General features: G+C 42.4%; 1 protein-coding gene across 6 annotated transcripts in view; it reads right to left on the bottom strand.

Moving 5' to 3' along the window:
* clcn3 (chloride channel 3) overlaps positions 1 to 23,206 on the bottom strand; it is a 37,867-nt gene continuing 14,661 nt past the window's right edge. For 2 of the 6 annotated variants that reach the window (XM_008427922.3, XM_008427924.3), the window contains 13 exons: positions 16,873 to 17,033; positions 15,778 to 15,877; positions 14,358 to 14,545; positions 13,859 to 13,981; positions 12,886 to 13,092; positions 12,684 to 12,764; positions 12,346 to 12,598; positions 11,866 to 12,158; positions 11,579 to 11,765; positions 10,271 to 10,669; positions 9,479 to 9,695; positions 7,999 to 8,074; positions 1 to 2,715 (listed from right to left, as the gene is read on the bottom strand). In XM_008427922.3, coding sequence (XP_008426144.1) covers positions 2,524 to 2,715; positions 7,999 to 8,074; positions 9,479 to 9,695; positions 10,271 to 10,669; positions 11,579 to 11,765; positions 11,866 to 12,158; positions 12,346 to 12,598; positions 12,684 to 12,764; positions 12,886 to 13,092; positions 13,859 to 13,981; positions 14,358 to 14,545; positions 15,778 to 15,877; positions 16,873 to 17,033 — 2,477 coding nt within the window. In that variant the 3' untranslated portion in view covers positions 1 to 2,523. Of the gene's footprint in view, positions 2,716 to 5,815; positions 5,854 to 7,998; positions 8,075 to 9,478; positions 9,696 to 10,270; positions 10,670 to 11,578; positions 11,766 to 11,865; positions 12,159 to 12,345; positions 12,599 to 12,683; positions 12,765 to 12,885; positions 13,093 to 13,858; positions 13,982 to 14,357; positions 14,546 to 15,777; positions 15,878 to 16,872; positions 17,034 to 22,808; positions 23,169 to 23,206 lie in introns of those variants that run through there. The other 4 variants (XM_008427923.3, XM_008427927.3, XM_008427928.3 and 1 more) reach the window with 4 other exon arrangements.

The following is a 23,206-nucleotide window of genomic DNA, read 5'->3' as shown; positions in this document are numbered from 1 at the left end:
TGCAATTTCAATATTTTCTCCTTTTAATTTAAAACAAGTTTATTTTTCTTTACATATTCTCTGTTCTTATTGTACAATCAAACAATGTAATCATACATAAAATTCTTCAGAATAATAATTCACAACTGTATCGACACTACCCATAAATTATAAAATAAAGGAGAACATCGGGTTCAGTATGAAATACAATGTTAGGCAACACCACTGGTTGACAAAGATGATGCTCTGCTCCCCGCTGAACCACAGGAGGACAGTCACCGCAACGCAAAGACGCACACAGGTCCACAGTCACACCCCTCACACACACACACACACACTCTCCACTCTATATGTGCTACTGCTTATCCGCGGTCTCCTCCCTTCATAATTTCCAATTGAAATGTCAGGTGTGCGAGGACAAAGAACGAAAAGAAAGGAAGCGACGCCTGACGATCTCCCATCAGGCACTTCAGAGGCGTGGCGAGACCAGAGGAGCACAAAGAACGCCTGCCGGGGGGCGGCAGCAGACACCCGTTCAGATTTAGAGGAGCGGAAAGCAAAAGCAGCGAATCAGGCTGCAGGTTAGACAGTTTTTAAGACAGTCGGCTGTAGGATCACACTTTAGGGGACTGTTTATAAATCAGTTATTGTTTTGCCAAAACTTAGACAAAATATGTTTGGTAGTTTTTACACAATTTAGATCTGGTTTCAAAGAACGACACAATTATTATTCTTTATATTAAAAAAATGTAAGCAAAAACAAACTAGGGGTCAAATGACTTGAGAGCTAAAGCAGCTCAGATGTTCCTGGTTACAAGGTGGAAAACATTTCAGCAATGCAAGAAATCACTCTCATACATACGTAGTAGTAGATTTTAAGCATTTTTTTCTATTAACTGTCTCATTTTGACTTACAAATAACCAAAACCCAAATTTTACTTTCTCAGACAGTTAGAATATCATGCAAGTCCAATAAAACAAGTGATTTTAGATTAATATTATACATTTATAGGGAGCACTGCTGGGTTGATCCTCCGAGTCCTGCAGTCACTGAGGGTGAGTCTCAAAATGTTTTCACTGAAGAAGCTGGATTTTTATAGAGGGCTGTATCCATGACAACTGCTGGAAAGTTGAGTGGAAGAAAAAAAGTTGCTCCATTTCAGATAAGACAATTTTTCAATTATTAAACAAGTCTCTCAAAACCCTAACCAAGTTCACAAAAGTTGACATACTTTTGTGTATGATTTCAATTCTATAATAAATGTTTTATTGATACGATTTAATGTTACAATTGTCTGCAAATCTCATTTCTTTTAAAAGTTTTTTTTTTAAGTGTGTGCTATAAATAGTCAAAATTAGCTAAAGTAAATGCCTGAAATCACACCATGTGTAAAGACTCTCACATGCATGTTTACATTTTTTTTGGAATCACTGAAATAAATACATTTTTTCAGGGATTTTGTAATCTATTCAGATTACAACATTTGTAATTTGAAGTTTGTGGCCCGTTTTAAAGAAAAGTAAAAAAGGAATCACTCTTACTGTAACAAATTCAACCAATCAAAACAGACCAATTCTGATGCTTCAAGCTGATTGGCTGCAGTGAGATCAGGTGTTTTTAAATGCAAGTGTGAAAAAAACCCTCATATTGAGTAGCATGGTTTTCATCTGACAGTTTTCATTTTATACTTCAACTACGCACACACGCACTCACACGCACACACACAAAACCTGCCTTCATAATTAATGGACTCACACACAGACTCGCACACTAGTGGCTCAAAAATGAAAACATCCAAACTTTTCACTTTCTTCTCTTCATTCCTTCTGAACGGGAACATTTTTGTTCTTGAAATAAAGTACCGACTCTATCTCAGCGCATCTCTTCCTGGGTTTACTCACACACACACCCACACACGCACGAAGGGAGACCGATATTAAAGCCAACTCGTGTAGCTGGGGTGCAGTTCCGATCGTGACCTGGCTGGAATGTGGAGGCGCTGCAGACACGCATACTTCACAGGTAAACAACGTGTTATTTTTTTTGTTTGTTTCTGGAGGACGGACAGGTCAGAGGTGTGTGTTTGCATGTGTGTGTTTTTATGGAGGGGAGGTGAGGGCGCAGGAAGTATCGAGGTCCCATCATCGCATCCCTCGTCTGCGGTTCATTCTGACCTTTTGACCCCCACGGGACAGGAGGGCAGGCGCAGCAAGAGTGCAAACAGGGTAACGTTTCAGGTCAGCGCACGTGTGTGTGTGTGTGTGTTTTAGTGTGTTTGGAGACAGCATGCATGTTTCAAGTGTCTGAGTGCAAAAAAAAAGTGTGTGTGTGTGTGTGTAAAAAGTGCCTTCAACACGTGACCGTTTTCTGTCCTCAGCAGCCAGACGACAATATCAATGTTTTTATTGTCGCTTTTCTCCTGGTGGCCCAAAAGTCTCTGGGGGGCCACAGAGAGTCATTCAGTGAGGCTCGGGGGCCTGCAAAGCTGAATGTTAAAGGAAATAAAACAAACCAAAAAAAAAAAAAAAAATGGTGTCCGGATGTCAGAGATTGGAGCCGTTCAGGAGGCACACCTCCTCCTCTTCCTCCTCCTCCTCCTCCTCGCTACATCCTCCTCCCCCCCAGCCGTCCTGGAAGGAGCGGATCAGTTGAACATGATGGACTCTGGATCTTGGTTTGCCATTTGAGCCATGTGACGAAGGATATCTTTTTTTGTGATAATACCAAGAAGCCGCCTGCAGGGGGAGACAGAGGGAACAGAAACATTAACAGAGACGCGAGGAAGTGCTTCAACTCTACATCTACGACGAAAACCTCGCGTTTTTGTTGGCCTTTACAAGAGCGGGATTTTTAATTTTTTTTTATTTTTTGTTGTTGTTAGTTTGTTTGGATATGTAATCAGAATCGGTGCCAACAAAAAAACGAGTCCCAGAGGAGATTAGGGCCAGCAGGAGGGAGAGTAACTGCAGGAAAAGAGCGGGTCAGAAGCAGCGCCCGCTTCAGACGGAGGAGTCACTTCAGAAGATCTGGAGCCTACGGAGAGGAGACCGGAAGTACTGGACGGCAGTTAGACCAGCAGGAAGCCGGGAGAAGCCGCCATCAGGAGGCAAAAACGACAAGCTGGGAGTTTTATTAAAACATGTCAGCTTTCCAAGCCGCTTCAAACATCAAGCTAATCTTTATCCCAAACGTGTTTTCGATATAACGTAAACTTTTGAACGGACTGTGTAAAAGAAATGTTCCAGTTTATCAGTCCCAGCACAGCAACATGGATTTATCCTTTAAATGGGAAAAACTCTTCAAGCAGTGACAATTATTGCCGTAACATATATTTTAGTCCGACAGCAAAAGATTAAATTATGTACACCCCTTGAATTTTTCAAAATTTTTTAATGTTAAAAAATGTATGTATTGGCTTAATTTTTGTAAAGCCAATACACGCCCAAAGTGAAACATGGTGGGTCATTTCTGACGCCAACAATCAGAAAAAAGTAGTGGTTTGATTCTAACCTTTTTGGGGGTATTTTGCAGCGTTTGTGGATATTCAACTAACGATGTTTACAAAAGTGTAAACATCTATGAGATTTCTTTTCTTGATTTTTACCCATCCCTCAACTATGTGTTTTAATTTACGAGTTTTATTTGCACCAGTGTGAGCTGGGCCAGCAGGTGGCAATAATAAAGGAGTAAAATGATTCAGAGCATATTTAATCATTCTTCATAAATTGCTTTTTAACATTTCTTCTTTATCATTTCCAGCATGACTGAAGCCTAAAGGTGGCAGAAACATTCCAAGTTGATGTAGAAAACGCTACATTATTTCAGTCTTTTCTTTTTAGTTCAAATTCAAAACAAAACAGACTACGACGTCATACATTCCCCCCCCCCCAAGTTTCTGTTCTCCAAATTATCCATTAGTGATATTTTCAACAGGAACGTTGAGGCGTGAAGATAAAAGTTATGATAAACTGGAACAATCACTTTAGTGTGACTCATTACTGTTTTTAGCAGATCTGTAACCAATTCAGACTCCTGCAACATGACTGCCCCTCCCCCCCCTCTCATCTGTACTGCTGAGACGTTAACTACCCAACGCTTCACTGCTTGAAGAGATTTCCTGCTGACTGGAGCGCCCCGGCTGAGCTGCTTAATAACCGTCGTGAGCTCAAACATCAGAAATGATCATGGAGTGCGCTCTGATTTGAGGCCAGGCGAAGAGGAAGCCAGCTGCCTGCTGCAGAGAGCAGTTTGTCTGAAACCCTAGAAGGGAAGTGGAGCTTATTGGCAGGTGAGGAGAAGTGAAAATGTGAGAGGAGCGAGGACGACCTGTGGTTGGTGTGGGTGCTACGGACAGAGAGAGAGGCGCTGGCTGAACACCTGACACGGGTCAGACCGAGTGCTGCTGTCATGATCAGAGAGCACCAGGTGAGGTGAAGGGAGGTGAACACGGTGTTCCCACTAACACCAGCAGCGTCCAGCCAGGGTTGAAGTAACCCGACGTTCTGTTACCGTGTTGAAATGTTCTGGATTTAACACTAAGCAACGATCCGGTTGGACTCATCAGGCATGTTTGCACGATTTAAATCCAATGATGAAACGTAAACAAATTTAGGCCAACTTGTTTGCTAATCATGTGAATCCAGTGCGTCACAATTTCAACTAGAGATGCACCGAGAAATCACTTTTCAGCTCGATCGGCCCTGATTGGCTAAACTCAAAGATCTGTTCTTTTTCCGATTAGTTAACACACCACTCCACTCTTCAGTGTGGAAGCTGTTACTGAAGACTCGGAGGTAGCCATTTTTAGGACCAGCTAGGGCTGGGGGATATGGCTGAAAAACATACCATGGTATAAACATTTTGCATCAGTCGGTATTGTTAATTATTGGACGATATGGCTGAAAACTGTATCACGATATAAGCGTTTGGTATAGATAATTATTGATCAGGGTTTTTTTTTCCCCTTTCTTAAATATCTGAAATAATGCAAAACATATTGCTATTGATTTATTGTCCAGTCGTAGGATCAGTTATATTAAGCCATTTCAGACTTGTCTTTTCTCATGACCAGTCTGAGAAAAGAGAGCAAGCATTTAAGCAGATAATGGGAAGGCTGGAAACAGTACAGCAGAGTTTAATGCTTTTGAGTCTCGAAACTCCAGCTGCATTTGGAAATGTTAGTCTTCCTTTTTTTTCCTTAATCCCAAGATTAAGGAAAAAAGTCTACTCTCTAAGGAATGCACACACCAATTGCTAATAGAATATTCTAATGTAATCTCATAACGCTAACCGTAATAATTTAGTTTCTCATACAGTCAATTTCTGTTCAGCTTTGTGTCCGAATGCATATAAAGAACAGCCACAGGGAAGCTGGGGAAACGATCTGAATTCAGTTTTTAAATCTTCCTGTATTATTTTTTCCTAAAAGTTGACTTGGGTATTAGCAGGCTAGCAGCACTGCATAAAAATCGGGCGTTAGCATTCGGTGCATCTCCAGTTTTAAGTGCACAGATTGAACAGCTTCTGCTTTATTCTTAGGCTCTGACTTTAGAAATCTGTTGAAAGAAGGCAGGACTCTGCTGGCTCATGGAAACACTGGCAGGTTAAAGCATGGGAGCGGGTTTTATCCCACGTCGTCACCACACACCGACTAGCTAAGCTACAGCTACTGGCACCACTCCACCACACGCACTACAACTACGAGCTGAGGGGAATGTGGGTGTGAATCACATCTCTACAGGTCGATTTCCTCCTGGAATTATAAAACCACCCTCCAACTTAGAGTGATAAGTAAAATAATGGTGGTCCGCTTTCCCAGGGCGGCTAACTACTCGCCAAGTCGTTGTTTGGGCCGCGGGTCAGACGCCGTCACTCTGGGGGAGCCGGGGGGTAAAACGGAGGAGTCAACACCATAAATAACAACAGAAAACAACAAAAAAAAAAGAGGGGAAAAAAAGCAGTTGTTAATGGAGAGAGAAATCTTTTGGTGAGTGAACTTGAGAATGAAATGAGTGGCTACTGCTGCGATGAGACGATGTGAGACACACAACAGGCATCGTGACTGCAAACATACAGAGGAGGGTCATCTCTGATTGGTCAGAATCCTAAAGGCATAAATGATTTCTGCAGTTTAGCCCAAAAATATCCACACCCACAGACGGATTGTTTTACTTTTAAAATCTAAGGTGAACGTTTAGTTTGCCGATGGCTTCGTTTTGGCCTCCAGAGCCAAGTGACAACAGCAAAGCAGGATTTAATCACAAATCCGTCATCGATTGCAAAAGAAGTGTTAGTTTGAACATCTTCCTCATTAACATGTTATTTTTCTATAAGAGCAACACGTTATCCCCCGTTTTACTGGTTTTGTCACTTGTTTGGAACCAGCCAGATAAAACCAGTTTGCCAAACAAAAAATCCACTTCAGTTTAAGTGTGAATAATTTTGGACAAAGTGACTGAATATCTGTGAAAATGCAGAATGAGGAACGATTTGTTGAGGTGCTAGCATGAAGCGGCTGAGGGAGCACTAAGCAGAACTACAGCTGGTACAGATGCAGTTTAATGGGATGAGCTGCACTATGGGACTTTACAGACCCCCTTTCAGACATGCAAACCTCTGTGGTAGCGCCTTCATTTAAGAGCTTAAAGAAGTTCAATGTTGAGGTTCTAGATCTCCGATTTCAGCAGAGCAATGTCTTCAAGACCTACATTTGTCGTCTCTTCGTCAAAACCAAGATCTTGATTGCATATTGTAAGTATGATTAAAATATTGTAAAATCAAGGTATAATTAGTTGTGCACAGCTCGCAAAACTATGTAAAGTGCTGAACATGTAAAAAGTCTGGATTTTTCCACCTTTTTTTTCTCCAATTTTTACAGGTTTTCATAGTGAAAGAGAGATTTGGCTACAATAAGACAATGAGAGCAGCTGAAACAGCAGCTGTTAAGTTTTAAAACGATCAAAGCACTGATAAGCTTATGAGGCAGACCAGAAGAGTTTTCTCCTCATGCAAACGATTAAAAATTTGATGCAAAATAAATGATCAACAAGTCGTATGAAAACAGAGAGAAAACTTGCTAGCATTAGTCTAGCAAACCGTCCCATAAGAAAACATTGTAAAAAAGCAGTTTACTGTAGACAGCAGCTGCACTTCCATTACAAATGTGCGCAAATCTTTGTATCCTGCCAACACAATTTTGCCATTATGGTTTTTTTCCATTTAGTAAGACATTAAGTTAAAATGTTGGAGGTATTTTTTAGCTGGAGATGCATCTTTTGCTACAAATTATTAAGCATTCACAAAAGGAACGCCATGCTATTGCGATTTAAGGCAATAAAATATTAGTTGTTTTTTTCTACTTAAAACATAACATTCTCATTTTTTATGCATTTCTAATATTGTATAAAATAAGCTGAAGTAGTTAAAAGAAAAATCTGCTGAATGTGCTCATTTTTCTTGTACGATTAATCGACAAATCACAAAAATAAATGGGCAGAATAATCAATCACTAAAATAATCAGTTGCAGCCATAAAAGTTTGTCTAGGAATTTGACAAACTAAGCAGCGCGGTTCGAACAAACATGAGAGGAGGCTGGACAAGTGGCGGCACACCTACAGGAAGTTACAAAGATCGTGTCTGAAAGGGGCTCCAGCGTGATGAAGGTGACAGTTCCCACTCAGGTCCACCGTTACAGGACCAACAAAACTCCACAGAGGCTTTTTAACGTGTGATGGGCTCCAAAACTGCAACAGCTACAAGCGATGAAGATGGCAGCCAGAGGCCCGCTAACTGGGAGATGTTTCTTCATGAGTTTGAAATCCACAACAAACCAAACCCACCAACAACAGAGCGTGTGAAATCAAGAGGAAAGAGAGAGGAGTCTTGATGTTAAAGTCGGGGAACTGTCAACAGTTTTCCACAGCACTTTCCATGCATCCCCTTCTAACAGTCGTGGCCCAAGAGACAGGTGTGACAGTGTGGAGGGGGGGGAGGGGAGTAAAGGGGCGGGGCTAGTCACCAGGGGCTGCGTCTGCTGCTTGAGCTCCTCCAGATGCTCTAATATATTCTTCTTTGTGATGATGCCCAACACATTCCTGAAACACACACCCGTTACTCGGTACACTGCCCACAACAACAACAACAACAACAATACAACAGCAGAGACACAAAGAGAACAAACAGCAGCAGCACAAATCATACAAATAAGTAACAGAAACAAAATGAGGTTAAAGTAAAATGTGCACTGAAAATTACACAACTGAATTTAAACAAACCACAAAAAAGTGACTTTTCATTTGTGATAATGAAGTATTAATAAATGGTGATGAATCGCGGTGATATTTTAGATTTTTCTGTCAATAAAACCAATAAGACCAAAACCAGCAGACTGATGCAAGTCAATGAATGGACAATAAAGGTTATTTCCACTATTTATTGTACCAGTTCACAACAGAAGCTCTGCTGTAAAACAGCAAGTATGCCGTTTTCTTTTGAACCATCTTGATTTCTTTTAATTTTTTCCTCTTTAAAAAATTAAATAATCCTTGTAATTTGAGAAAATGGTAAACGGAGCCAATTCATTTCTATTTCCATGCAATTTAGTTTTGCTTCTTCCATCTACCTAAAACGAATATCGTAACAAGGCTCAGCAAAAATGCATTTCATACATTTTTTACATTTGTATTCATAAAAAACAAAAATCCACACCTCAATTCCTACATAACCATGCACTACTTTGTGTTGATTTATCAAATTAAAACCCTTTGAACTTTGAGGTTATAATTTCACAAAGGGGTAAGAATACTTTGTCACTGTAAGAATTGAAAGACATTTGTTTTGGTCTTTTTCTAAAGAATTATTGACAATAAAAGTACAAAATATCACCAACTTATGATTGAAAACTAAAGTAAAATGCTAAAAAAAAAAAAATGAACAGAAAAAAAAACACTGCTGCTCTGTTCCTCTCACAGTTATCACAGCAAACAGAACTCATCTGATAAATGAACTATAATCAAGCACAACGTCTTCCCACCAGCAGAGAGCGCTCTGCAAAACCAACTCCTTCAAAACGTGGACGATGATAAATAAAACGCTGGTAGTTCCGGTCGTTGAAAGAACAGCCAGAACATTCTTACATCTCGACCACGTTGTTTTGGGGTTTGTTTGTTTTTTATTCATGTCGCACAGCAACAAGTTTCACCAACTCTTTTGTCCCAAAACGTCACCTGTTGTGTTTGTGTAGTTAGTTTTTAGTCAGCAGCTCGAGGATTTTGCCTGTTACTGCTCAGTGAGGGGATTAAGGGAGTGCAGCACAGCAGTTAGGCTGAGCCATGCAGAACCTGAGAGGCCATGCAGCACCAGGCGGTGAGTACATGTGCTTCATGGGACACAGAGCCAAACCCTGACTGGTTAAGCAATCCTCCAGGCAGTGGGAGGGAGCGTGGGATGGGGAGATACCCCCCAGCCCCCTTGCTCTTCGCCAGCTGTGTCCTACTTACCCGTTGTGAGTGACCAGACACTGCCTGAGCCCCAGCTTCCTGAAAATGTCTACCACAATCTCCATCGGGGTGTGGTCGGTGACGGTGAAGGGGCTCATGTCCAGGATGGAGCGCAGCTTGAGGGGCCGGGGGCTGTCGGCTGGCAGGGTGGGTGCATGCTGGGTGAAGTACACCCGCGAGTTCAACATGATGCCCTCCTGCTTGCGGCGAGCGTTTTCTGTCAGGAGGAAATAAAAATAGATTTAGAGCTTCATGTTTTGTCCCAATTTGGTTATTCAGGGTTTCACCTAATCAAATTTAAGACTTTTAAAGACCATTTTGAATGAAATTTAAAGACCTGGGCCATGACGGAAAAGCATTAAAGAAAATCTCATATAGATTCTCAGCTGTATTTCCCCTCAAAGATAACGACAAATTATATTTCAACTTTGTAAAAAAGATGCCACTGGGTTGTAAATAAATTTGGACTTGAACCATGATAGACCCAAGCTGACCAGCTAGTAAGGGTATATTAGCAGCTAGTTAGCGGTAGCATGAACAGAATGTCAAAGATGACAGAGAAGTCTCGAGACAAAAAAAATATTTCCTTAAATAGTCCTGCTGCAGCAAAATTCAAGACCTGGATATAAAGGTATTTAAGACCATCTTACATTTTTAAAAAAATTAATTTAGGACATTTTGAGGCGTTAATTTATATACATCAATTTCAGACTTTTTAAGGATGCACAAACACCCTGTTATTTTAATATTTTAACATTTTCTTTAACTTATTATCTTCTTCTGCGGTTTTACCTATAGCAATAGTGATGTCCCTGCGCAGAGCGAACCCCACCAGTCTCTGAGACTCCTTGGACACGATCACTGGGAAACCATTATAACTGGTTTCATTGATGACGCCCTGCAGCTCCTCGACCGTCAGGTCATCCTGCGTCAGCACCGCCAGCGGCGGGTCGCTGCTCCGGGGCCTCATCACGTCTCTGGCCAGCGTGGTGTGTGTGAACTCCTCCTTGGCGTCCAGGAAGGGGTATCCGTTCAGACGGATGTGGGCCTCGTAGATTCCCTCGCGGCCGAACGCGTCGCCCACCCATTTGCTGGTCATGACGGCGGCCATGAGGGGGACGATGTACTCCAGGCCGCCGGTCAGTTCGAAGACGATGACCACCAGGGAGACAGTCATACGGGTCACGCCACCTATGGGGCAGAGGACGCACTCTTAACAGCCTAATCTAATAGAAATACAACCTTTACATACGAAGAGAATATAACTTTATCACTGTGACTTAAACTCTCATTAAGCTGCTTTTAGACTGAGTTTATAATGTGGCAAAATTTAAAGAAGTTCAAGTTTTATTAATTTTCCAACACTATGTAATTATGCACAAGAATAGAGTTGGGCTGCATTCACACAGTAGGTTTTATTTTCTGAAATCAAAACAGTTTTTTTTTGTTTGTTTGTTTTGCATAGTTGTTCATACAACTGACTGACTCACAGCTTTTACATTTCTGTGTGAACGGTTCTGGACCCCAAAGCCACGTCCCACAGCAGCGCGTTATAATAACGGATGCTGCCGTCTATGGAGCGGCTATAAAGTTTATCCAACACAAGTCAGAACCAGCAGTGGTTAAATGGTGATAGGAAGCACTTCACTGGAACACATTTCATTCATAATGTCATAATTCAGATTCTTTTCAGCCATTGTTTATGTCTGGTACGGCTTCTTCTGGCGCAAAATGATGATGCATATCAATGACGTAAAAGTCAGAGTAAATGGGACACGACTGCACCTACTGCAGTTGTGGAATAAATTGTATCCAATCTCGTTCCAAATATGGAAGTGGCACATATCTGATTTTTTTTGAGGTTGAAAATATCGGAATTGGGTCGTTCAGACTGAAGAGTCGGATATGGGACGCATACGGGCAGAAATATCCAATTTGCATTCACCTGCTGTGTGAACATAGCCTTAGATCACTTAAACCATCTCTAATACATAAAACTTAAAAGGAATCTTTCCTTTGCAATATTAACTTTAAAAAAAGGCGGTGTAAATCTGGCAGCGGTCCACCGACGTACAAGGTTTTAACTCTTGGGTTACCCACCCAAACACGCTGCGGCCCCCACCATCGCGTAGAGGCCCGGAGTGATGCAGTCGGCTCCGACCTCGCACCACTCTTTGAACAGGAACCAGTCGTGGTGGTAATACGCCAGCTGCTCCATGGCGATGCCGACAATTCGCCCTGCGATTGCTCCAATGGCCATGCTGGGGATGAACAAGCCCGACGGTACCTGAAGGACGAGACGCAGTGAGGGGGTTCAGGTGACGCTACGGGTTCAGGCCGGGAAAAACATCGGCTTGCTTTAGGGAAAACATTCTGCAACGGATCACCTTCAGTCCAAACGTGAATATAGTCATGATGATTTTAAAGATGAGCGCCAGGCAGAGCTGCCACATGGCTGAGTAGACGCCCGGCTCCGCCGGCTGGTTGGGGTTGTCCGTGTAAGCGGTGCTGCCGTTCATCTGGCTGCGGTACTGGCACAGCTGGGAGGATTCCAGCGGGCCGCAGTCGGTGAACAGCTCTTTGATCAGCTCACTGGTGTTCTGACGGGTATAGGGGTTGGGGAAAGCAACCACCGCTGTTATGGCGGCCACCAGGATCACCTCCAACACCGGGTACTTCCCTAAAGAGAGAGACAACAGCGTCAGAGTAGAAAACATATAAAAACTCTTCACATCGTCTGAAGTCTAAACCTTCTGGGTTTAGAGAAAAACTGGTTTGAGGTGACCTGTGGCATTTTAAGGCCTTAATTTAAAAAAAAAAATTGCCTTCAGACTATTGAAGGATGCATAGACACCATGTCAACACACCAAAGCGCGTGGACTTGCGTCTCCGGCACCAGGCGATGTTGGCTCGGATGAAGAAGGCGCCCCAGAGTCCTCCGAACACCCCCAGAAGGATGAATGGGATGAGCTCAAAGAGGTACCAGGGAGTGTGGTACTCCACGTAGAACAGCACCAGGCGGCTGTTACCGAAGGGGTTGATGGAGCGCAGCACGAAGGCTGCCACCAGGGCAGCGAAGAAGGAGCGCCACAGGGTCTTCAGAGGGAAGTAGTAGCTCACCTGCAGGAAGAGAGCCCAGTGTGGAGGGTTCAAGTTTGGCCTCGGGATTGAAAAGCAGAAAAACGACACTGAGGAGCTGACCTACCTCTTCCAAGCTGAACAGAACTCCTCCAATCGGTGCTCCGAAAGCTACAGAGACCCCAGCAGCCGAGGCAGCCGACAGAACCTGAGAGAGTTGAACTCGTAAGTTTCTACGCACCACAAATCTGGAACAAACTACCAGAAAACTGCAAAGATGCTGAAACTCTGAGTTCCTTTAAATCAAAGCTAAACGTCTGCTCCCTCACCTCTCGCTTCTTGGCCTCGTTCTTGCTGTACTTGGGGAAGAGGTAGGAGAAGATGTTCCCGCAGCAGCAGGCCACATGGACCAGGGGGCCCTCCTTCCCCAGGCTGAGCCCCGACGCCACCGCCAGCACCAGAGTGATGGTCTTAATCATCAGGGTCCACTTGCCCAAGTAGCCCCGGATGATGAACCCACTCAGGATTGTCTTGATCTGTGTGCAGAGAAGAGCAGGGTGGGAGAAGAGAAGCTGATCATTTTGGTTTTGCATTTCACTGCTACTACCGTGGTAAACTTAATTAAAACACAAACTCAAAAGAAAAAAGAAAAACAAACTAGTAGAAGAAAACTGTTATTTCAGAGTTTTCTGCAGGTTTCAACAAGTCAAACTTAAGACTTCAAGACCTTTTTTTAATACCATCGTCAATGAAATTTAAGACCTCATAAGACAATAAACGTAAGGGATGGATGGGAGGACTTGCTGCTTTGTGCTTCTCACACTGCATACAGGTCTACAGCTTTGAGCCCCGTGGTCCCAACGTTAAAAGTTCTTTTGAACCCAGTCTTGTACGGGTTGGCGAAAAAAAACGTCATCCAGCCAACTGGAGAAAAATTTTCACTTTCTCATGACATATGACAAAAAGCTAGCTTTCCAGCAAAGGTAAACTAACAGCTAGTTACCAATAGCTGCAACTACCTCAATTAACAGAAAAATCAAGTAAAAGGTCCTGCCACAACAAACTTAAGACTTGTGATTTGCACTAAAAAAAATCTTTTAAGACCTTATTTTAGACACACAAATTTATTACTTTTTAAGGACCCTGAATTATCACCCACACAAAACAACCTAATGTGGGAAACACTAAGAGACGTGCTCATAAAAACCTCCCCAACTTGCTTCAACTTAAGAAAAATAGGTAACTGTGCAGGGGAAAGTCTGAACCGTGTTTTCGTAAAGAGATTCATACTGTTCTCCTCACCTCTGGGATTCCTGAGCCGCAGGCATACGGAGCAAAAACCTTGACCAGACAGACGGCCAGGAAGGCGAAGGACAGAGCCCAGTAGATGTACATGAAGTAGTTCATGATGTAAGAGCCGGGGCCCTGAAGCGAGAGGGGTCATGACCTGAAAACGCTTTCACCACATGCACACAGTTGTACAGAAAAACAATCTCCACTGCAGGGTTCAAATCTCAGTGTGAAAAGCTTTTTAATAGTTAAATATGAAAAGAAAATCTTAAGCAGGTAATTAACTTTAAAACTCCACTGTGACGGAGTGAATCTTCACATTTTGAAAGATTTGCTATGATAGCAAAGCTGAACTGAGCAAACATGTACTGAGTATGGTGAGACTTTCAGCTGCTTCCATTCACTACTTGTAAAAATGGAATGATATTTAAAACGATATATATAAGATATATATTTAAGACGCATAAATTATACATTTTTGGTATAAAAGAAGACCGGTCCGTCAGTCTACCTCGGCCTGTCCCAATATTAGTTCGGCCCAGCTCTTCCACTGAGGACACTTGTCCCTCTCAGCGAAGGTGGTCTCATTGGACGTCCAGCAGCACTGCTCGTGGTTGAACCACATGGCGCTCAGACAAACACCTTCCTTCAGGTCATTCATCCAATCAGCAGCAATGTCAATCAGGCCAGCCAAAGCACCTGGCGGAGGGACAGAAACAGGAAGGAGGAAGTCGGGAGAGAAGACGGAGGCAGGGAGACAGAAAGCGGGACAAGGGGAAAAAATAAAAAGAGGAATGATGTGAAAGTTTGCCTGTTTGTAATCCAGACACAGGCTACAAAAAATGATCTGCGACTCAAAATCCTCCTGACGTTTACAGCGGACAGTCTTTGGTTTAACATGACGTTGCACTAGATTCAGTGATTTTCTGAAACTGTTCCATAGCTTTAGCTGTTAAAGCCTCGTGTATGATGAATACTATTACCACTAATCCTTCAAGAAATAAAAACATTTCACCAGAGTCCGCAGCGTTTGTACGCAAACTACTGAATAATTTTTCCACATTTTGTCATATTGCAGCCACAAACTTCAATTCAATTTCATTGGGACTTTTGGTGGTTCACCAACAGAAAGTACAGCGTAAATATACAGTAAAAAGAAAACGACACATGGTTTTCAAAATCCTTAAGAAAAAAAAAATTCTCAAAACGTTTATGTTTAACCCCGTTTACTCCTTGGACAACGGAATACAATCCAATTCAGTCAATTTCCTTCTGAAATCATGTAATAAAGGAGTAATCTCATGAATCCAGCCGTCATGTGAGCAACACCAAAAATCATCATGCAGAACAAGGAACACGAGTTTTAAAAAGAAGAAAAGAAGCAAACATCTCAGCTTCTAGACGTGCAAAGCTAGTAGACATACCATCGTGGAAAATTTCTGACTTGGAGGGGTGAATACAAATGAACGCCACACTTTTCAGATTTTTATTTGTCAAACATTTGTTTTAAAACCATGTATCATTTTCTTTTGACTTTAAAATTACGCTATTGTACAGTCTTTAAAATTCAATTTTGAGGAATAAACAACCTGCTGCGACAAAATGTAATTCATATTTTTGTAATGGGTTAGATGAAACGCTATCCAACACCAAATTAAACACAAATAAAGCCAACACATTTTTATTTCTCAGCAGCTGGATAGTTTTTTAAAGCAAAGACTGGCGGCAAGGTTGCCTCGTTCTGTTTTTTTGCAGACAGTAAGTGACTGGACTGTGTCTGGCAATGCTCTGCAGAACGACGCGCCGGGGAGAAGTGAGATCAGAAGATAAGTTGGGGAGGAAACAGCAGAGGGTGCCTCAGGCAGAGCATGTGAGAGTCACTGGCACAGGAGATACGGGCCGTCCGATTCGTCGTTCGGCGAGTTGGTTACCTGATGCCAAGCCGGTGAGCGTCACGACCAGCCACCCGGACCAGGCGTCGTACAGGCTCTTGGTGAACTCCCATGCCGACTCTTTCTTCTTGCTGTTGATCTGTGCAGACACGATGAGGCAAATTTAAACTAATTAAAAGGAATAAAGAACGGGAGAACAAACAAAAAAAAAAAAAAACACAGACTGATATAAAAGTAGGTCAAAGGTTGGGGAAACGATTCCGGTCTGAAGCAGCTCTGTAATCTGCTGCAGGTTTTCTGGTATGATTTCCACTGTTGATTTAATGAAGCGGTTTTACTACAGCACTTCCTGTACGCCAGGCGCGACCGGGTCATAAAAAACAAAGTATTCAAATATCATTTAAAGTCTTATCAGCATCTAAACGTTCTGCACTGAAACATGCGTGGAGAGATTGCCAAGACAGTGAGTCAATATTTGAGCAAAAACAGAGGCAGGAGGAAGAACGCACGGTGCGTTCATGAGAGTGTAGAGTAAAAAAATGTTGATTTAAACTGGGGTGAAAGCGGAGATAACAAAAAAATCCCCACAGAAAATCTAGACGAAGTGAATGTGTTTGTTTTTGGTTTTGCAAGTTTTAGTAGAATTTGAGGCTTTTATTATGACATGCAGTACATTACATTTTTTCCACATTTTGTTGTTCTGCACACAAATATGTCATTATGATCATTTGGAGTGTTTGCAAATTTATTAAAGATAGAAGCTCCTCTCAAAAAAACAAAAAACAAAACAAAAAAAACATTGGCTGCAGTTACAGCCTCAAATCTTTGTGAACAGGAAGCTGCAGTCTTAGCTCACCTGTCCTTTACACAACACATTTTAAACTTTTTACGATGTTGCAGAAATGTTGCATTTTCATTTTTTTTGGAACAGTTTGGCAGTGTTTAAAAAGTAACTTCATTTGACATTTTTACCCACAATTTTATGTCCTCATTTTGATCCGGGCTTTGCAAAGTGGTAATAAATCATCTCTCATGTTTTCCACTTTGTACAGGACCGGTTGGATCTTCATGAATGTTCTCCATCATTATGAAAACGTCTTTATTTTTTTTACGCGTTCCTCTCGGTGTCCTCACCTTCCTGTGTCTCTCGCGATCCTTGCACTTCTCGCGCACCCAGTCGATGGTGTGGAAGTCGTCGTACGTTCCCACTCCTGGAATGGGCTCCTCCAGGAAGTCCAACAGATGGGTGGTACTACTGGCTGCCCCGCCGCCATTAGACATGGCGTAGTTTGAGCCTGCAGAACAATAAAAACAAAAACAAAAAAAACACAGGGAGTAAGAGTTTGTACTAATCCACATGACAGTTTCTGTTCGGTTCAGTGGGAAACATTAACGCATTAATTGAAAAAACCTTTGGAAAAAAAAAATCGTAAAAAAAATAATAGACAGTGTTAAGGCTTTTAATGAACAATTGCAATTTATTGCATCATGATAAAAATCCTACATTAAATGCCCACCCCTTCAGAATTAAATCATTTCAGTTTCATGTCTTTACAACGCAGAGAATCAGACGTAACTTTCACAAATCCCGACTGAAAAGCCGTCTTGTGGCATTTGACCGCCTCGTTCTGAAGACACCAAGTATTCATGAGCCACACAAAGACGTTGTTGTGTGTTTTACTGAAGGGAGACAACAAAGATGAAGTGAGGCATGTAGCAGGGATTCAACTCGTTTCTCCTGCTTTCAGCGATATTAGCCCAATTCTCATGAATACGGGGTGTCCAGGTTCTGATGCGTGACTTTTAAAAACAGAACCCACAGCCGGGCTGCACTAAACACACACACGCACCTCCTGGCTCAGAAACGTTGAGATAAACAGTGCCATTTACAGGACGTCTGCCCATTCTTAAAAGGTCTTAAATCCTAAAATTAAGGCCTTAAATTTATGAGAGGGGAAAAGTAAGGCGGCCCTAAATAAGTCAATCACATCGTAAATTTTGATGCAGCAAGACCATTTTATCTCGTATATTGTATCTAGTTCTTTTTCGGGTGAGATTTTTCTATCATGCAAATATCTGAGTCACCTGCACTCATCTTCGCTGCGTTCTGGGACTCAAGATGGTTCAGGCTACCGCTAACTAGCTGATAACTTAGCTACCCTTGTTAGCTAAGATAGCTTTTTGCGTCCATCTGGTACAAATGGATCATCTGGACCATTTGTACCAGAATTCGTGAGAATCTCAAATTCTCACGAGAATTCATGAGATTCTCGTTGTATGTTCTTAGGGCACAGACAGGTCACCAGTCTGTGCCCTGCGACAGACTGGCGACCTGTCCAGGGTGTACCCCGCCTCTCGCCCGAAACGTTGGCTGGAGATGGGCACCAGCAACCCTCCCGACCCCACTGAGGGAAAAAAGGTGCAAGAAAATGGATGGATGGATGGATGGATGGTACAAATGTAAATTTACACTTACATTTGGCTGGTTGACATTGACTCAGGCACACAAGGTTAGGTGCGTTATGTACAAAAAATGGGTTAGGGTAGGGTTAGGGTTAGGGTGAGTTGAGTTAAATGTGAGTTGATGAAACCTGCAGAAACCCTAACGTAAAGGAGACTAAAACGAACACGGAGTAACGTGATCTTTGAGGTGCGAGATCCAATAATGAACCGATTCATTCAAAACCTCCTACTGCAGCCGTTTATTTCATGAGATTCTCGTTCTATGTTCTTAATACTGAATGACCCGTTGTGATTAATCACTGGTTCATTCAGACAGGTGTGTCCTACATGAGCCAAGAACGTTGTTGCATTTTTTTCGACGTCCTGCGCCGAGCCGCCAGCTGCAAGCCGAGGATGTTACTGAGGGTTTGACAGCTGCTACAAAACTCACTGTGTGTTGCATATATTCACCGTTCAGCGCTGCATTCTGCGTGCTTTCCTCTGCGCTAAAGCTAGAGCTGAGCAAGAACGCATCAAATAAGCTTAAAATCCTTTATTTCACCATATAGTGAAAAAAAAAAAAAGTAAAACCACGTATCTCTGTCCTTTTGCTTCATAGCTACGCTCTACTATGTGCTGCTTTATCTCATCAAACCCCAATAAAAAAGCACATCAGTCATCGTGGATGTATTGTGAAGAAGGGCGGAGAAGTAGAAGGGGTATTCCTTTCATTAGGCATTCCTGCAGTTTTATCAGGGTAATTGCCATCGGAGATATGTTTGTTCATAGCCGTAAATCCCCCCCCAATACGTACTAAACTTAAAAACAAACATAAGCGGTTTGAACAAGAGTCATAAAAGTGGCCATAAAGCAGCATCAGAGCAACATGATTCATGGTAATAAGCCGATATTGACACGCCACCAACTACGCTAGACTATTCTTCCGTTTCAAAATTGTCCCTGATTTGTATCCTGAGACCAGAAATGAACAGTTATTGGAGAGAAAGTGCATGAAAGTGTCCTGAGCTGCATTTCTGTTTAAAAAAAAAGAGGAGAAAACCTAGAGTGAAATTAGGATTTTCTGAATTTTGACTTTAAAATATGAACATAAAATTGGACTGCGTGTTATTTTCTATAAAGTTCTCCTCGTGGAAGGTGTGGGAGGAAAAACTGGGACCAGATACGGAAGAGTGTTATCTCTGAGGACTTGGTCGTTGTAGTTTTAAAGTGAAATGAGGTCAACTTTGGGATTAACGCAAACATTTTCACATGAAAGTTTCTCATTTCAAAAGAAACCTGTGTGTGGGAGAGGAGAGCGGAGACAATTAGCATCCTATTGTTGACACAACAGTGAAATTATATGGAGTTTAGACTTTACTCTAGGAATCTGCACCTGTAAATAAACCTTCTGCACCCAAAACAAGCGAGACAGTGGTGTGATATTCTCAGTTCATCAGCAGATATAAGCTGGTGCTACTACACAGTGATGATCAGGTTTCCTTTGACTCATCAGATTCAATGTACAGGAGAGTGTTTACAGGAGTGACTCAAAATATCACAAGTAAAAAAAAAAAAAGACTATCGAGTACTTCTGGAGCAGAGTGCAATTTAAAGTTATTAATCTGAACAAAAACACTCATCACTAGCTCTCAGACTTGATAAAAGAACTAAATTATAATCTGTGTTGTATCCTAGAAGTGTAAGGAGAATATTCACAGGTTTGTTTATGTAACATTATGTTGTTGTTTTACTTGTTAAAATGATCTGATGGGCGTCACCGATTTCCACAAATTACATATGAATAGGGATTAAACATAATAGTTTATGATTTTAATAAAAGGACAACCTGCTGTATGAATTTTCCAACAAGTAGAAACGACGAGAAATAATAAAAATAAATGGCACTGAATAGGACTCACTTTACAGTGTCCATCAGCGATCCTAATGAAACTCCTGCAATAACAAGTCATATTCATGTCCACTCTATTGGAGCTTCACAAATCTCTGTTTATCCTGGAGTATGCGAGTATCGCTCAATAAAAAGACGACAAGAATGAACTGATTTCTACTGGATTCTGTATTGTTAGATTATAACTGTGACGCCTTGAAATGGTTTCAAGGCGTCACAGTTATAACTTTTGCTGCACCGGGATGGAAAATTACACCCATCTAAACAATAAAAAATTACCAAAAATACAAGCAGTCTGGTGATTTAATATACCAATTTGACACAACAAACTGGGTTGTTTAGTGACGGCGAGCGAAAAAACAGTTTTACGATTTGAAAAACCATTTTAAAGCAAAAATGACCTTTTCTAGTCAAAGAAACGCCGTCCAAGTGTCGAGATAAATCAGACAAGCTGCTTATGAAGCTGCATTAACATAAGGCTGAACGAGGAAAGTAGTGGTGACAACATGGAAAACAGAGATTGAAGGGGACGGCATCCGCATGTCATATGCTTTCTATGCTCCAGCAAACATCCAGGCAAAAGACACACACACACACACACACACACACACACACACACACACACACACACACACACACACACACACACACACACACACAATAATAAGGTTTCAGTTTCTTCCCTGTGTAGAGTGACGCTGCACATTCTGCTTAACAACTAATACGCCCCGCTGGCTGTAGGGTCGCTGACTGTCAACGCCACTTCTCGAAAACGAACAACTGAATGTTGAATGCCAACTGAATTACTAACGTCTAATAATCGTTGTTAATGTTTCTGTAGTTAAATTGCGGAGGCCTTTCCACCGTCGTGGAGTGAATCAGCTCAGGGAGGTTTTGCAGGCAGCCGGTTAAGACGCTCTGTATCAGCAGGACTGAAGCAGAGCGAGCCTGCTCAGCCGTCATGTGATCGCGGACTGACCCCGACAGCCCGACTGAGCCCCAACGAGCCTCCGCTGCCGACCGGCGCCGGCCAGGTCCCCAGAGGAGGACGGGAATATCGCTGGAGGTTCTGTCTCCATCCCAAAGATGCTAAATTGTACTTCATCTTTAACCAGATATTTAATAATCAGGCTTTTCTGACTGACGGATATTACCAGTTTGCTTTCAAACCTATCAAATCAGATTGGTAAAATAAGTAATGAATGCGTCACAATTTTCATAGTAACCATATTTCTAACGGTGCAATCGACATGACATTTTCACCAGGTGTTGGTAGCAACAAAGAAAAACCCGAAACAAATAAATTCAGAAATTAAGTAATGTAATAACGTGAAACGACAGGAAAAGTACTGAACACAAGCAGAAAGGAAGGTGGAAAAAAGGCATGTAAAGAACAAGAAACCAGATGAAACTATCAGGAATCAGGAAACCATCCTGCCTCTTGTCAGTGCAAATAAATCACCAGCTGGTTCAGTCCAAACTGATGGTCTAAACAATGATATGTCATTTCTACAGTGCAACATCAGAAAGCAAAAAAAACAAACAAAAAAACAAACCTCTCAACCTTATTGTTGCAAAAACAGTCAAATGTAGCAATTTTTAAATCAATACGAGATCAAGGATTTAAGCCAGCAAGTTTGATGCAATTAGTGACTGGGAACAAAAAAAGTAATAAGATTTTGAGTATTCGCCCTGCTGCTCACTGACTGGAGATGGTGAAGGGAACACTGATTTTGATCTATGGCCGATTGATTGGTACAGATCCATCCTTAACAGTCTTTTCCTGTGGATTTACCGCATGGAGACGGGGTGAAACAGATCTGAGAGGGTGTTTTTGAATAAAGAAATATTACTGAGCGTGAATTCAAGGAGTTACATTTGGTGTTTACCAATGATGTAGTGACAACAGATCAAGAAAAGGCCAAAAACTTGGAGGCCAACAACCCCAGAATGACTAAATTACTACAGTTCTGTTTGGCAAAAACACGGCTGGAACTGATTTATTTGCACTGCAGTCTCTGGTGATTTCACTAAAAGGGGAGTAGGAAACAGACAATTTATCTAAGTGAATAGAGAAATAAGACAGGGATATGTTATTGTGTCCTTAACTCTAGGAGTGTTGTGTCTTTGCTCGCTCACTGTGATAATCTAACAGAGCTCAGAGGAACAAAACCTCCCTAAAGGCCACGTATGAAGACCAAGATAAAGCTCCAGGACTGAAAATGTCACCATGCCAATCAGAAAACCCGACAACCTGATCCAGCAGAACCAGTTCCACGCGGTAAGACACTGAAACCAACCAACAAGTGTTCCCTACGTACTGCATGTCTTCATACGGCAACATTAAATCAACACATTGAGGCTCAACATGTCCTTCCTTACAGATAAAGGTCTGTAAGGTGTTCTGCAAACAGGCTGACGCTCTCATGCGAAATCAGCTCCTCCTTTATCTCGTCATCTTTTGCACGCACGCACACACACTCACTTACTCTCACACACACGGCCAGTCAATGATCAACAGAGTCCTGAACGTTAACAGGAGCTGTATTCATAAAAAAAACGTTTGGTTTTTACGCCCCAACGTTTGCGGCTGCTGAACCTGCGCTGCGTCCGTCTCCCGTACAGATCCACGCATTCCCTGGGAGGAAGGCGGAGGATGTCGGCCTCTGTTGTGGTAGAGGCGTGAGGAAACGAGGGAATCGGAGAAGACGTGGCGTACCTCTTCTAGGGATCTCCTGCAGGGGAATGGTGTCCCCTCCCCCGTCGTAGGGCAGATAGGGGTCGGCCGCCGCGTCCTCCTCCTCCATAACGACACTCAGAAAGAAGCTAGGCTAAAACCGAGCTGGGCTTCACTGGGACTCCTCTCACTGCTGCAGCCATGTTTACCAAGGGAAGACAAGCAGGGCTGTGTGACGCTGAGAGTGTGTGCGAGTGTGTGAGCGATGGAGAGGGGAGAGAAATGTGTGTGACGACGCACGGTCCTGCCTTTCCCTCCCCTCCCTTTTCTTTTTATCTCGCTCTCCACTGCAGCAGCTGACTCTGAGGGCTGATGATGTCATCTCCCTCACACACACACACACACACAGAAAGCCGATCACGCAGAGCCGGTCAGCCCTG

Source organism: Poecilia reticulata, chromosome 18 (genome assembly GCF_904066995.2).
Source record: "Poecilia reticulata chromosome 18, P_reticulata-male-v2, whole genome shotgun sequence".
NCBI classification, from domain to species: Eukaryota; Metazoa; Chordata; class Actinopteri; order Cyprinodontiformes; family Poeciliidae; genus Poecilia; species Poecilia reticulata.
This window is presented reverse-complemented; position numbering and strand designations above follow the sequence as displayed.